Source organism: Medicago sativa, chromosome 2, assembly GCF_051527215.1.
Source record: "Medicago sativa cultivar Bolivia chromosome 2, Bolivia_mono, whole genome shotgun sequence".
Classification (NCBI taxonomy): Eukaryota; Viridiplantae; Streptophyta; class Magnoliopsida; order Fabales; family Fabaceae; genus Medicago; species Medicago sativa.
Window position 1 is genome coordinate 77,905,855 of NC_140750.1, and position 16,184 is coordinate 77,922,038.

Consider the following 16,184-nt stretch of genomic DNA (forward strand, 5'->3'; position numbering starts at 1 on the left):
ATAGGTTGTCGCAACCTATGACGGAATGAGACAGTATTACACTTGTACGCAGACTCTCCTTGGACTTCCGCACTAAGAGACCAAAAAGGAAAAGAAAATTCCAATACATTGAAGCTAGCCAGTGTAACTCTCAGCTCGTATTCTCTATAGATGTTGCATAGGTGCAACTATTGTAGAAGCTTTGATTGGGTGGAATAGTAGATGAGATAAGTGAAGTGATGAAAAGGAAGAAGGTTTGATACCTACCTACCTGTAAATGTACAGCTTAGTCCATCACTTTGCTGTGGTATGGTGTGTCAATTTGGTTATCCACTCGCTTTCATAAATTGTTAACTTAGTCCCTTGTAGATAGTTTGTCAAGTTAGTCCTTTCGTCCAGTATTTGTTAATGAGCACTTGATCAATATTAAGCATGCAACTTCATGGACCAAATAGGCATTAGATATGCAATTACCAGGACCGACTTGATACTCAATATGTATATTCAAGGACCAATCTCACATGACAAACTTTCTGAGATAGAGAAACTAACTTGACTAACTTTCTGCTAAGTGAGGGACTAACATAGCATTTGAGGACCAAGTGGATACACCTAACTCCATATCAAGAGTGACCAATTTGGGCATTTGTTCAATTTCAAACTACATGCTGTTTTCGGCTCACCTAAGGTTTTTTTTTTTTTGTACAAGAAAGCTAAGAACCTAATTCATTGCCAAGGCAAAGCAGCCACAGCACAAAAACCACCAAAGAATGCAATCAATCGGAAAAATTCTGCAGACTCCGAATTGAATACCAGTAGCAAAGAAAGACTGTTTGAGCCTTTGAGGCACACTCTTTGAGAGGAACCTCTTCGCCAGTAGTAGTTACCTACATTTCATGTTTATGGTTGTTACTTATACCCCTAGGCAGAAATTAAAAAAAAATTAACACATTATCGGTAACTGTGCAATTCAAGGTTTGATCTTGATTTGATGATACATGATACAAGATTGATGGTAGGCTAAAAAAATTGAAGACAGCACACTCATATTCGGTAATCCTCTTTGTACATTTTTAGGGGAAACCACAATCATAGGTGGAATGTATCCCCTATATATTGATATATCTACTGCTATCCTCATCAGATGGCTGTATCGTTATTGTCATCGGACAGTTTGTGAGACTCCTACTGAAGGAATTTTGATGCAATTGGCAATAGAATCTGAAGACACACACCACAATGATACCGTGGAGCTCATGAATTAAGAAATGAAGAGAAGTTGCTCCCATCTACAAGCTTATCTCCTCTGGTAAGCTGATACTTAGAAAATACAGGCTGCACATTCAGCAACATTAATTAGGAAATACTAGCAAAGAAAAAGCAACAGTAAAATATATCATCCATTTTTTTATCTTTATGAAGTAAAGAAACAGAGATATCACACTTCACGTGTGACAGGGATGAAAAAGCAGGCAGAAACAACAGCCAAAGATTGAGGTGCAAGACGCTCAGACTCTGATTGTATGTTTGGAGGTGGATGGTGCAAGGCCCCTGATGATAGTCAGTTGGTATCCCATACAATTGGAGGATATATGAATTTTCAAATTTTTCAGCTGAAGTTGTATTACAAAATTTCATCTCCATTTTTAAGGAAATCCACCCAATCGATGAACAAGGTAGCAATTCAGTCCAAGACTCTGGTCATAATAAGGTTAACTTTTTTGCACTCTTGCAAATAATGTTTTGACTGTACTTGAATGATTGTATAGAATATGGGAATACAGGCAATTTTTTAATTGGGTAAAGAGTCACAATTCTTTTGCAAGAATAGGTCGACATTGTTATTGACTCTTGGATAAATAAGTAGACCCCTGCCACAACCAACTTTGGATTTTGGCAAATTCTTGCTGTGAATTCTGCCGAGTTTTTTCATGCTCAAAAAACCAATGAATCTGGCTATCAGTCACATTGCAGGATAGGCAGCCCAAAAAGTGAACACAAATTGAAGACATAAAATGTAGTAAATTTCAGTTACTAAATGGTGTAAGGCCAACTGTTTGTTTTCACTTTCTGTCACCACCAGAAAATTCATCATTGATAGTTGGTAGTTAACATGCACAGTAATTTATTCACGGTTGCAATAAATATTTTACCCCCCTCCCCCCCCAAAAAAAAAAAATAATAATAATAATAAGCAAACAATATCATTATATATTAAAATAAAATTTCATTAGAAATGAGATTATTACCTCGCAGACATGAAAGCCATCCCAAAAAATACAGCCTTTACAGATTGCTTCTGTCCAGCATAATCAAAAGCCAACGGCAGCATTTCATGAAGGGTCAGAAAAGCCATAACTCCACCAACTGTAATCACCATAGAACCAATTTGCGTAAAAAGATAATTGCTGAAAATCCAATTGTAATATCAAGAAGCTGTATCATTGCAAACCTGATCCAAGTAGACCTTCAAGAATCTCAGGATTTAAGCTGCTAGGGAATAGATAGGCTACAGAGAAAGAAAAAGAAATCATCAAATTAAGTTCATCTTAGTAACTCACATATCTAATAAACCCTGAGTGTCAAAAAAAAAAGAGCAGAGAGTGGGAAATTCCAATGTAGTCAATCGCAGAAAATAGCGGTTTGTTCGAATTCTGCTATGCTATAGTGCCGCTATTTGACAAAACTCTACTAAATAGCGTATTGCGGGACAAAGCGATTTGTTCAAATTCCGCTACACTATAGCACCGCTATAACCACTATTTGACAACAAAGGAAGATTCAATGGGCAGAATTGTGAAATAGCCACAAATACCTCGCCTGACCATAAGGAAATAAGGATGGTGTGCAAAGCAACATAAAGCAGATGACATACCTACGATTATAACACCCAAGGGTTCTGCAAAGCCTGAAAGTGTTGCCAATTTAAATGCCTGCCATTTACTAAGACACGTCCAGAACCAAAGAAATAAACAAATAAAAAACGGTTATAATTCAAATGCATATTAATTGACATAACTTCATTTAACATAGCAACAAAAACCAAGATTTAAGATTAATTAATAACTCTAGGAGTTATTAATTTACAAATCAATAACATCAAGTATGTCAAAGTTTGAAAATGCACCCATCATTGCATCCTGTAACCAATACTTTCTTAAGCATAAATTTTATTTGTTAAGGTACCAGCGTTCAAATCCAAATTAATACAAGCTCAAGTTTGTTTTCTGTTTGATGCGAGTATTTTTTTATGTTGAAGTAAATTAAAACAAAAAAGGTTTTGCTACACATAATAGCCATCAACACAAACCAGCCAAGCCAGCACCTCTTGTCGTCATGGCAATGGCTCTACAAATAAATCCGTAATTTAAAAAATGGCAATCATATACATTGCCAACCTTCACAGCACAATTTATTTACGTGACAGTTTGAATTTCACCTTCTCAAAGCCACTGAAAATATATTTTCAACAATCAGCCTATTTATTTCACATACATCATTGTTAAGCACATTATTTCTGTATTTCATATGCATATTTCAGCCAGCATAGCAATCCGAGATAACACTTGAATAGCTATACAAGTCACTTTTCAATTGTAAGTATTACAAAAGCTTGAGCCAACAGGAAAACTTAAAAAGTTATTACCTTTGTGTCGCAAAATAAACAGGAAGTGCAACAGCAACACCCTAGAAAGCAGAAGATTTTTGAAATTACAATAAGACCTACATAGCATCTTAAAAATATGTGTTTTTTCGTTAATAATGTGGGTAGGTAAAAAGATTTTTTTTATTGAAACTCAGAATATGGAACAAGAAAATATAGGAGCAAGAAAGCATCGAGGACTACAAGGAAAGTGGTTTTTCTCTATTATTAATTGCACCACTCAAACGTGACTATTATATCTAGAGTAAAACAGGTTTTATTGCAAGAAAAATTGCACCTCTGGGATATTATGCAGAGCAATGGCCAATGCTAAGTTGATGCCAACGCGGAGACCCTATTCAAAAAAGCATGTCAGAAACATCAAACTGAAGTGGCATTAAAGGACATATCGAACTAGAATCTTGATATATGCAATCCTTCAACAATTAATAATAAAATTTGAAGATCCATATGACATCAATAGGTTCTTGGATACCTTCATGGATCCAAGAAACACTGCCATTCCTTCTGGAAAATTGTGTAAACTTATGCCTAAGAAATGAACAAAAAGAAAACTGTATTAGTAAAACTTACAAAAACAGTGAACAATTGGAAACATGGAAAATGTGAATTGATATTGGCATGGAATTTTTATCCCCTAGATATTACTTGAACATTCAAAAGAAAGTTGATTTTCACACACCCCTAAAAAAATTTGTTCCAGCAAAAACTACTTTGTAAGGAAAATGTTAGGTTTAAAAGTACACGGACAGTCCTACCTACAGCTGTAATAATTCCACTGAATAAAACTTGTTGGCGATGCTTTTTCATAATATCCTTGCCTCCTTCATCCCCTTTATTCTAATTTCAAGAATGTCATTATATCTATCAAAAATCTATATTTATGGAATGCCACGATGCAAGTACAACAATACAGAGGTAATAATAGTCATTTGTAAGAGACAAATTCATTAAAACCTTTTTAGTCTTGACATCTGCAGTGGGAGTAAGTGTTGGCTCCGGGATAAAACTGACTACAGCAGCAAAGAATATAACACCAGCAAAAAACTACAAAAATGAGAGGATAAAAGATTTTGGTCAGAACTCACACGAGAGGGGACAACGTGCAAGACAAAACGTTTCTGTTAGATGACTTTGTGATTAGCTAAAATGCAACAACGTACCCAAAGGTTGCCTTTCAAGAAGCCCAGTGAGTTTATAGCATTATGAGCCAGATCAAAGAATGATATGCTCAGCATCAAACCAGCAGCAAAACCCTTCACAGAATGAAATATTTTTAGAAAACAAACTGCAGACTAGGGTAACCAAATCAAAAACTCGAATACAGTTTATCACATTAGACAGAAGAGGGGGACACAGAGATTCTAAATGAACCAACGCACGCACCAATATCTTCGTGTTATGAAAAATAGTTTTGAAAAAGAAAAACCACCTGTAATAGCCCAAGCATCTTCAAATTGGGAGCTGGCTTGATAATTACAAAAAGCGCACCTGTGTCACATTGATTGACAACTTATATTCCCATTACAAACACATGAAAAATCAATGAAAACGAATCCAAAAAACAAACAAACAACTAATGATAAGCTGTTAAATCTTCAGATTTTGGCAAGCAAGCAAAGATTTTTCGTGTCTTTCCACAAGAGCTACAACCGATACAAGCGAACATACTATTAAATTCCCTAAGGTTCCACCACTCCTTCAATGGTAATGAAACGATCCACTTTATTACTGTCCCGTTTTATTCTCTTTATAAAATATTAACCATATTGATTTTTACATCCACCATTATTTCTAGTAGATAGAATATAATCTATTATATAGAAATCAGGATGCTCTTGGTAACAGCAGAACTCATTATTAAGGAACAGTAGAGGGATTGATTATGTAAATAGCACATGAGGCTCTATTTAGATAAGCAGCTTAGTTAAGCGCTTGTAGCATAAATGTTTATCATATAAGTGCTTATGTAGAAGCTTCTCATATAACAAACAAACAAACAAACAATAAAGTCAAACTTTTTCATATAATAAAGAATAACCTGTTTTCATTAGCTACCCTAGAATGCCAACATGTCATAAGTTATTCTCATAAGCTCTCCCAAACAGTCCTATAGAGCTTATGGGAATAAGCTGAAAACAGTTTAGGTGCATTTTCAAATTTATTGTATTCAAACATAAATCACTTTACATTCAATTCAACTCATTTTTAGTCCATACAAATTCAAAAGAAACAATTGATTCAAAATCAATTTTTGTCGCCACAGAACCATACACACATTTAAACTCTTGTATAATCGCTTATATATCATATAAGCTATCCTATAGAGCATATGGAAATGAAGTTAGAGAGAAACATAGGTACCTATGGAAGTGCTGAGACCACCAACGAGAGAAAGAGCAAGAGCTACCATAACTTGAGAATCCATGCTTTCAATTCAACGATTGATTGATTAATTGGGTTCCGAATTCGGATAATAACTACCCAAACGCAAATGAATAACAATTGTTTCAACTACCAGAAACACAGAAGAAGCGTTTCATTTCATAGCATACCCACTAACACCTACTTAACTCAACTCACTTAAATACATTTTTAGCCCCTTGACTTTGCGAAAGTTGTGATTTTAGCCAAAATCGCAATTTAATTTTTTTTTTTTTAAGGAAAAATCGCAATTTAACACCAACACACGATTAGATGTTGTGTAATTTTTTTGTATGCGTAATAAATTAAACTTTAATTTTAACGTTGTTCAATTTTATTATCTTTTTTATCATATTTCAAGCAAAATAATATAAAGTCTGAATACAAAGTGGTAAATATTAAAGGAAACTCGCACATATTCAAAGTTTTGAGTTAGGACTACAGTTAAAATATTTAATCTCACAATATCAATATTATCGGTTGAGTTAGGGTTTTAAAAAAATATTTTATTCATGAGCAATGTCATTGCTTGTGGAAAAAAATTATACCCACAAATTGTCATTAATTTTCAATAATTTGACTAATGAAAAGAGAAACATTCTAGGTTTTGAAAAGTAAAATAATAGTAACACCAGTTAGTCAATTACACACACATGATATTTTTCATATATTTTTGGAATTAAAAATCACGTGTTGTCCATAAGTGACAATGTAATACAAATCACTTCCTACCATCTTATTTTGTCGAGATATGTATTACGACTATCTTTATTGTGAAAATGCATGGATAGTGTTTTTTTTTTGTGCCGGAAGAAAACATGATTCATGGTACTTTATTTTCTGTTTTGTACAACAAATAGTTTATAGAATAAAATTATCTAGATTTAAAAATACTTTGAAAGAATTATATTTTGAAAGAATTTTAAATCAGTCTTTAACAGTGGCGGAGCTGGAAAAAATATTGAGGGTGGGCCAGCAAAATAAACTCTAATATATAAACTTTATCAATATAACATAACTAAAATAAGCAAAATCTTATTTCAGAGTTATACATATTTGGGAAACAAGTTTACATAGAACTGTAACATGCATTCTCATTCCAAAGGGATTTTAGAAAAACACCAGAAACAATACCCGGTGCAAATATGCAAGAAAGCAAAATCAATGATTGCTGATGCTTCAAAAGTTTAATTGGAAACAATTAGAACATTCATTGCAAATGAACACATTTACCAAGAATCTAAGTAACAAAACCCATCCTTTATAGCTCAAACACATGAACCACAATTGAAGCACCTATATCATGATTTTTCATATGTAACCTTCATAGTATTGCTCCTGTACGCATGGCATGTTGGCATAACAACAAAAATATGAACAAAATAACATTGCTAATGCTAGTACAAAATACTAATTTCTCTATAACCAAAATAACATTGCAGTTTCAAAATTCAATTACCAAGTACCAACAATCAACAAACAAAAACAACAAACATGAAAATTAATTAACATTCAAACTTAGTAACAAACTAACAGTAGCAATCATCAATCAACAATATCAAACAACTAATCTTTGTAGCAAACAACAACAAACAAACACCTTTACATTCTAAAATAAAAAAAGAAAATCAACAATAGTCAAGAAATTACCTTTCCATTTGGATTGGAAAAACAGAGTGAAAAAGAAAAAGGGGTTTTGTTTGATATTCTCTGAATGAGAGAGAGAAATGAGTGCCGGAGTGAGTGGTCGGCGCCGCCGGTCTCGCTGTCAGAAATCGGTGAGAAACGGCGTTGATTTGGATTGAGGGTTATGAGTTTGTAGATAGGTCGCGTTTTCAAAGAGGGGGAAGAAGTTGTGTCTAACGTGTAACAGAGGAAGGGAAAAGACTGGGAATACTGGGTGGGCCATTTGGGAAAAATAAATTAAGCTGAGGGTATTTTTGTAATTTCTCTATAGGATTTTTTTTTATTTTTTGGGGTGGGTCGTGGCCCACCTCAGCCCATACAAGCCTCCGCCACTAGTCTTTAAGGTTCCATTGCATTCTGGTTTAACTAGAAGGTGTTGGAACTTGTGTTGGGGGTCTGCTGCAATAACTTGACCAAGAAGATGATGAAGATGACTATGATGAAGTGTGCACATAAATTCCAAATATTGTTGTATATCTTGATTGTTGGGAAGATGCTGCTGACTTGAAACCTGAAATGTTTAATGGTTATGCATGTAAAACTCAAAGCGCATGAGGTTGCCACACTAACCTTTAGATATTGGATGCAATACGGAATGACCGGCGAATCCCCTTCAGGATACTATGAGTTCCTTGACGTGTATTGCACAACCACACCAAGCGTATCTCCTAACAGTATTTTACAGATTTATGGTTCCAGCAATTCACTCATGCATTAGAGAATTAATGGATGATTTAGAGTAAGAGAATGATGGAGAATTATGTTGTCAATGTAACAAAATTGTGTCCAAATTGTGTGTTATTTTTTCTCTGTCAAACTAATGCCCAAATGCAAAGTATTTATAGTGCATTATATGACCCTTCACATGAGAGAAAACACCCCTTTGATTTGAAACAATGTTATGGTTCATTAAGCACCCCTTTGTCAAAGGTTATAATCATATACACTTATTAAATGCAAACGTTCATTAAGCATCTCTTTGCCAAAGGTTCCAATGTATATGAATGATTCCCATAAAGAGTTACAACTTTTGGTTCTAAAGTGATTCCATTATTTTGGAAATCACCAACAGAAGGTTGGATGTGCATCGATCCAAACCAAATCATCCACGGCCATAGTTTTTCTTAGTTAAAATACAAAGCTCACCAGACTTGCACAACTTGTTCATGACCTTTTTCATTTCGTGAACACTAAGTGTCTGTTTCGTTGTGCGTTTTTGTTGCCAAACACACGTTTATGGCCTTTTTTACCGCGATTAAAGAAGATCCAAAAGCAAGCTTATGCAACAATGTGATTTTTCTGAAAGGACAAACACAACATTAAAGCAAACATGCACTAAAATCACTCATAAAATGAAACTTTCCAAAATAAAACCCATGATTTCTAATATATATCTAAATTTAGTATTGAAAATATAAAGTTGGTTTGGTGATTGAGATGAGAGAGTTAAGAAATGAACTAACAAGGATCGTCTCGGGTTTGATTTTACCTTCAAGAAATACTAATAGATTAACATTTAATGTATTAACATTGGTTATTAAAAACCATCCAAATTTATTATTCCGAAAATCTCATAGTTTTAAATAAATTTATCTTTGCTAAAAAAAAAAAAAAAATCTTACAATTCAAGGACAAATCTTAAACTCTAAAATAAATTTTTAAAAATAGGTGTATTTTGTACGCATGTATCAAATATATAAGTATGAATATATAAATATCTTCTTGGCATTATCATAATACGTAGGTTTGGCCTTTTTGAGTTTAGATTTTGTTAGTCACGAGTGATCCAGTTGGAATTAAGAAGATGGCTGACTAGTTGAGATCCGTTGAGTTGATGGAGATTTGAGCTTCATTCTGTCCGCCTTAAGCTAGCTCAGTTAAGTCGTCTATTGCATGTCCTTCTTCATCGAAAGGGGGTGATGTGCATGTATGCACTCTGTCACCCAAGTCAGTGAGGGGTTCAAGTGATTATGCCGCTATAGAATGAGTAACAAGTGTCATACATGACCCAAGACTAAGCATGGGTGTGTGTGTGTGTAATGTTGGCCAACTAGGGTTTGGTTGTCACCCTTGCTCCTGCCAATTGTACATGGTTATATGAACGTATCCCTCGGGAAGATGAGGAGCTCTCGGTCTTGTACGGGTGTGAGTAACTCTCGGCCCTTGGTGAGGAACTCTCGACCCATAACGTAATCCAGTAGGTTTTAGGGTGTATCCATTATATGGTATCGCCTGTTTAGTGGACTTGGGTCGGACCCGAGCTTTGGTGTGTGGGGCCTTGGGCCAGTCCGGAACAATGAGATTTTGTTACTTCTGTTGTTTTGCACTTTATTTTTTTTCTTTTATTGGAGTATATGGACTTAAATAAACATGACAGCAAAACCCATATATGCGGTTATCCACCCAAAGTCATCCCGGCTTGACGAGCTTCCCCGCTTTTACTGGGTTTGGGCATGACTTTGGGTTTTCTTTGAATTTCAAAACACGGGTACGGTACGGCTGACGGGGATATAGGTATCCACCTTAAATCCATGCCCAACCCGTCCCATATATTGAAAATTACTTTATTACTCGTTGATATTTGTCATGTTATAAAAGTTGTCGTTGATATTTAAAGCAACAACAAAATCTTCTGATGAATGAAATGTTAAAGTGAACATATTACTGGATAATGCAATACAACATTGATTTCGAAGATAGAAAAACTTCTCTTTATATTAAACAAATGATTCACTGCAATGACATGGGGCAGAGATACCCAAACCCGTTGGGGACTACGATGAGATTTAAATTCCCATTCCTGTTGGGTATCGGTAAGATAACGAGTAATTATATGAGAGTCGGAGATGGAGACGTGAAAGGTAAAACTCATCCCCACACCTCACCTTGTCATGCCTGGTTTTATTCCACAGGATTTTTCTATTAAGATTTTTAACGAGTCAGCTGTTGTATAATCTCATGATTGTTATCTTGCGTATTGGTCTAGTCCTCCAAGAATTTGTTTCATCATTTTATTTTATTTTAATAAAACTATTACGGCACAACAAATGACATTTGATAATCTTAAGATGCCAATATAGTTAGGATGTCAAGGCTGTCATGCGAGGCTTTTATAATCTAATTTTTTCTTTTCGTTTTCAAAAAAATTGCTTTACCTAATACATTAGAGATATATCATGGGCACAACATGTAGATATCCTAACTTACTATGAAATTAAGATGAAGAGTACAAAAAAAAATATGAGACAAGATTGTGAGAAATTATTAGAAATATATGTGATCTACTTTAAGATGATGTTAGGCTTCTTTATCGTTAGAATTGTCACTTGACGAGCCAAATTAAGTTATACTTTTGATTAGATAAGATTTGTCTTTAGTTCTTTTATTGAGATTTTTGCTGATTTTTCGTATGTACTGAGTATTTTTTATGAACAATTGATGAGACTAATCCATCGAATCGGATAAGATCATAATGGATGCCAAAACTCTTCCTTAAGAAATTTAACACAAGTGTTTATCATGATAAACACTTGTGTTAAATTTCTTAAGGAAGAGTTTTGGCATCCATTATGATCTTATCCGATTCTATGGATTAGTCTCATCAATTGTTCATATATACATTTACATAAATTATTTTCATAGCAAAAGATAAAATAATGTTAAATTATTTTTGCATACCCTGTAAATTCTTTTTATAAGTAATGTTGTCAAACTTATGAAAATAAATTAAAAAATTATGAAAATTGCCATAAGTTATTTTCATAAGTTGTCCCGAACAATTTCATAAAACTTGTACTAATAGATACTCTTGGACCTGGATTTGGTTACTACGGCTTCTGGATAAATTCAAGTTCTTTATTTGGTTGTCCTGTCATGATGTTGTCCCGACTTTATCCTTGTTAAGGCATAGAAACATTGCTCATCCTGATCAGTGCACCCGTTGCGACCAACATGTTGAAACGTTTATTCATTGCATTCGTGACTGTTTGCACACCTCCAAAATCTGGTGTCATATTGGCTTCAATACCGCTGATTTCTTCAATGAAAATGATGCGTATGTCTGGCTCTGGCACGACCTCAAGGGTTCTCATCCTCTCCTCTTTGCTGCAACCTTATGGTGGATATGGAGATATCGCAACTCAATGTGTTTTAGTTCTGAGGTTTGGTCGCTTCATCGCATTTATTTCAATATTCAAGACACAGTTAATGTTATCCGGACATCTTTCCACCTCTTTCCTATTTCTGCTGCTGAGGACTGGGTTGTCAAGTGGAATTGCTTCAACTTTCCACCTCTTTCCTATTTCTGCTGCTGAGGACCGGGTTGTCAAGTGGAATTGCTTCAACCATTCTTGCTACATTCTCAATGCGGACGGAAGCTGTCTTGGAAATCCTCAACGAACCGGTTTTTGGGGCCTAATTAGGAACAATGTTGGTCTTTTCATCTCTGGTTTTTCCGGCCATATTGATCACTCGGATGACATTTTGTTTGCTGAACTTCACGCGCATTCTTATGGGTTTGCAGCTGGCTCGAAACTTGAACATTGTTGATTTGTGTTCTACTCTGACTCTCTCCACTACGTCAGCCTCATCAACGGGCCTGCCATGGTTTATCATGCTTATGCCACTCTTATCCAAGACATAAAGGATCTGGTTCGGCTAGGAAACACTCCTATCTTGCACACTATTCGTGAGGGTAACCGCTGCGTTGACTTCCTTGCTAAGTTAGGAGCTTCCTTTGACTCAACCTTGTCTAATCATGCCACCCCTCCTGACAGTTTGCTTCCTCTCCTAAGGGATAATGCTTGGGGAATTCTCTTCCCTCGTGATTAGCTGTTATTCCTGCCTTCTTTTTGTTTTTTCCCTGCTTTTCTTTATCCTTTGTAACCAAAAAAGATAGATCCTTAAAAAAAAACTTGTCCTAATAAATAAATCTAAATAAATCAATCCAAAAAGAAACCCTTAATATCCATGCTCCTTAGACCTTTACCCAAAGTTACCCCTCACCAAATATTCCACTTAATTAATCTAATAACGTATTAAACACTCAATAATTTACATAGGTGGACCATAATACCCCACATCTCCCAAACACTTTTAACCTCTAAAGAAGGACAATATCGGAAATGAAACATGAAACCTCAACCCCAATAACCATTTCCCACGTCGCACCCCAATCAGTGAAGAGCGTTCGTTGGCAAAACAAAGAAAGAGAAACAAAGCTTTTCAAACACACAAAAAAAAAAGGAGAGAGAAACAAACACTAACAGAGCTCATTTTCATTTCTTTCTCTCTCCTCTTTCTCCCTCTTCGATCCCAAATCTTCAAAGGTTAGGGTTCCATTTCCTAATTATCTTCTATGTTTTCATTTTTATTTAGCTTGATTTTGTTCTTGTTATTGTTAATTTCGTTTATTGTTTCGTTATTTTATTAATTTAATCTTTTTATTTTTTTGAATTTGTGAATACAGGATTATTATTTGATACGATTCTGATCTTGTAGATCGGCTTGAAGCTTTCGTTTTTTGGCTTCAAGGTTGGATATATTCGCGTCGTGGATAATATTTTTGTACAGTTTTTATTTTTAAGGTTTTTTTCGAATTTTGTTTTCGAATTTTTTTTAAGAATTTTAGTTCCGAGGTAGAGGTGAAAATTTGGGATTATAGATTATACATGCAGATTTACGTAGGGGTTATCACCTTATTGATTTTGTAATTAATTAATTTATTTATATTGGTTTTTGAAAATTTGAGTTGTGGTTTGTATAGCGTGATTTCTGCTACTGATGATTGAAAATTGAATGTTATTTGGATTTGTTATTGTTTTTCTGTGTTTGTGTTTCAAATTTTTGATCAAATTTTCTGTTTCATGTTAGTCAACTGGTAGATGGCATGTTTTTTTTAATGTTTGCTACGTTTGTTGAATTATTTTTTTGAATGATCTTGTTTTTAATGTTGTTTTGTTTTGTTTTTAATAAGGTTCTGATGATTCTGACAGCAATAATTTATTTTATATGATGATATGAGAAGGTTTGTGATCTAATGGATGAACCAAATAGACGACGATAACAAGTATGAGGATATTTCACTGTTTTTCACTATCGTATAACATCTTGAGCTTGTTTTCAATTGATCATTGATAACTTTTAAGTTGTGTATTGCGTCTTCGTGCTTCCCAATGCTTTATTTGATGAATATTATCATTTAACCAACACACACTAATTGTATAAGGTTGATATTTTTTGGTGAACGAAAGCTGTCTATATAAATTTATGAAAAGTTCACGGCATAGTATTATTTTTTCTACCTAACTAATTTTGCCATCTTGTTTATTTGAGGTGGAGTAGTAGGCTGATCACATTGCTTTCTTTTATGATCATACTTCCGTGTGCTTTTATGAGTTATTTGTACATGTGAGCTTTCCTATAGACATCCTTAAAGAGATAATCAATAGACGAATCCTCTGTTCTTTCCTTGTTTAAGAGCTCATGTATTGACCCCAAGTTTCATTTGGCTCATTTATCGATACTTTACCTGAAAATAGTGCTGATTATGCTATATAAATTAAGTGGTTAATATGCATAGTTGGACATTGTATATGCTCAGAACGCCATTTATTATTAGCTAGGCGAGCAATTTATGTTTATATGGTTTGGTATTTAAATTTCTTTGGTGCAGGAAAGTTGAAAAAAGATGGACCATGATCAGACTGGATGTGAAGCTGCCCCAGAGGGTCCTATGTTGTGCATCAACAACTGTGGATTTTTCGGAAGCGCAGCTACCATGAACATGTGTTCCAAGTGCCACAAAGACTTGATGCTGAAACAGGAGCAGGCCACACTTGCAGCATCTTCCATTGGGAACATCATGAATGGGTCATCCAGCAGCAGTGTAATTGAACCTGCTATCACTGCCAGCGTGGAGATCTCAGTCGATCAAGTGGAGCCCAAAACCATCTCTGCAGAACCGTTAGTTGCTTCCGGCTCAGAGGAGAGTTTGGAGAAGAAGCCGAAGGATGGTCCTAAGCGGTGCAGCAACTGCAATAAGCGGGTTGGTTTGACAGGATTTAATTGTCGATGTGGTAACCTTTACTGTGCTGTACATCGCTACTCAGACAAGCATGACTGCCCATTTGATTACCGCACTGCTGGACGTGATGCAATAGCAAAAGCAAACCCTGTTGTGAAGGCTGAAAAGCTTGACAAGATCTAGATTTGGTGTCTTAAAGTTTCGTGTCTTGAGATGCTGTTATGCTCAATGTCATCATGAGATGATCCGAGTTTCCTGCATATTTTAATGGTGTTTTTATTATATTTTTATATGTGATGGGGGACTTGGGTATTATCTCTGCAGTTTGAGAGAGACTGCATTTCATTTGATTGGCCAAAATATATGCCCCAGTGTTTTGAAGTCTTTTAAATCTCTGCTAGTTTAGTGGAAGTTGGTGGTGTCTGCATTAAAAGGCGTATATTCTGTTCCCTATCTATCTCTGTAATAGTACATGTCAAAATGGTATGTGCAATTGACAGTTGATTTCAGATTGATCCATAGACATGAGTAGATTGTACTATATTATTGTGGTTTTTTATGGCTATCATTGAATTTCTCTAGGTAAAGAATGCGTTGAATGTGTTTGGGCTCACTCTTTTTCATGTATTAAAATTTAATAGTGGGGTCTATTTTCAAGATAACTAAAAGAAAACTGGTAAATCAACGTAAGATAACTGGCAATTATATCTTAAGCATTATGATAACTGCCTGCACTTGTATTGAGTAATGAAGTTATTATTTTATTGCTGATTTCGAAAGTAAAATTGCGGAAGTGAAACACAAGTAAGAAAAATGGTGCAGGTAAAAATAGTTATATCTCCCTTCATATGAATATGCAGAAGTATTTAAAGTGCTTATTATTGTTAAAAGCATTCAGGTCTAGGTGGTCGTTGTGTAAGGTGAGTTTTGTAGATCTTGAAATACTGAATTCGATGATTATTCTTGATGGAAAAAGGTGAGCAAATAAATTTTGTGGGAAAAGAGAGGTTTTCAATAGTTTAATTGTGTATTTTTAGCTTTTCAAAATATCTTTAAAATAGTTTATATTAAATATGAATTTTGCATTAAGGTTTTTTTTAATGACAAATATTAGTATGTCAAATATGATGTCAGTATTTTCTTCCTTGTTAGGATTCAAACTCTAAGCCTTTCAACTCATTTGATCCATTAACTCAAATAAGTGAGTTTTTTTGTTTTTTGAGGGAACCAACCGAGTTGTTATAACCCAAAGATCTCCAAATTTCTAAGAAATACCAAAGAAAAGCGACATACGAAAAAAATATAATAATAATGTTTTTTTTTTTAATAATTTCAAGTTAAAATTAGCTTTTACATTATAAATTTTTCAGAAACATTTATTCAACTTCTTCATAAAACATATTTGAA

At 34.6% G+C, this 16,184-nt stretch overlaps 2 protein-coding genes across 5 annotated transcripts; one reads left to right on the top strand and one right to left on the bottom strand.

The window, feature by feature from the left end:
* Positions 1–937: 937 nt before the first annotated feature.
* Positions 938–6,203, bottom strand: LOC146951023 (ZIP metal ion transporter family). Its single transcript, XM_085746990.1, has 12 exons — positions 6,008–6,203; positions 5,076–5,134; positions 4,807–4,899; positions 4,601–4,690; positions 4,402–4,483; positions 4,119–4,174; positions 3,921–3,977; positions 3,626–3,666; positions 2,855–2,922; positions 2,432–2,488; positions 2,229–2,346; positions 938–1,314 (listed from the first exon to the last, which is right to left on the bottom strand). The coding sequence occupies exons 1-12, from the start codon at positions 6,069–6,071 to the stop codon at positions 1,269–1,271; spliced, it is 831 nt and encodes a 276-aa protein (XP_085603116.1). The 5' UTR covers positions 6,072–6,203; the 3' UTR covers positions 938–1,268.
* Positions 6,204–12,978: 6,775 nt separating this feature from the next.
* LOC146951024 (zinc finger A20 and AN1 domain-containing stress-associated protein 8-like) lies at positions 12,979–15,318 on the top strand. Of its 4 annotated transcripts, XM_085746994.1 has the most exons (4): positions 12,979–13,080; positions 13,221–13,285; positions 13,728–13,820; positions 14,427–15,318. In XM_085746994.1, the coding sequence occupies exon 4, from the start codon at positions 14,442–14,444 to the stop codon at positions 14,958–14,960; it is 519 nt and encodes a 172-aa protein (XP_085603120.1). In that variant the 5' UTR covers positions 12,979–13,080; positions 13,221–13,285; positions 13,728–13,820; positions 14,427–14,441; the 3' UTR covers positions 14,961–15,318. The 4 variants fall into 4 exon arrangements, with proteins under 4 accessions (XP_085603120.1, XP_085603121.1, XP_085603119.1 ...); XM_085746995.1 differs by lacking the exon at positions 13,728–13,820 and having other exon boundaries at positions 13,221–13,338; XM_085746993.1 differs by lacking the exon at positions 13,728–13,820.
* Positions 15,319–16,184: the final 866 nt, after the last annotated feature.

Excerpts from the sequence above, each read along its gene's own strand:
- LOC146951023 (XM_085746990.1), bottom strand. The coding sequence starts at position 6,071 with ATGGATTCTCAAGTTATGGTAGCTCTTGCTCTTTCTCTCGTTGGTGGT. Across the intron at positions 4,900-5,075 it reads AGATGCTTGGGCTATTACAG|GGTTTTGCTGCTGGTTTGAT; the intron begins GTGGTTTTTCTT and ends CATTCTGTGAAG. Across the intron at positions 4,484-4,600 it reads CAGATGTCAAGACTAAAAAG|AATAAAGGGGATGAAGGAGG; the intron begins GTTTTAATGAAT and ends TCTTGAAATTAG.
- LOC146951024 (XM_085746995.1), top strand. The coding sequence starts at position 14,442 with ATGGACCATGATCAGACTGGATGTGAAGCTGCCCCAGAGGGTCCTATG.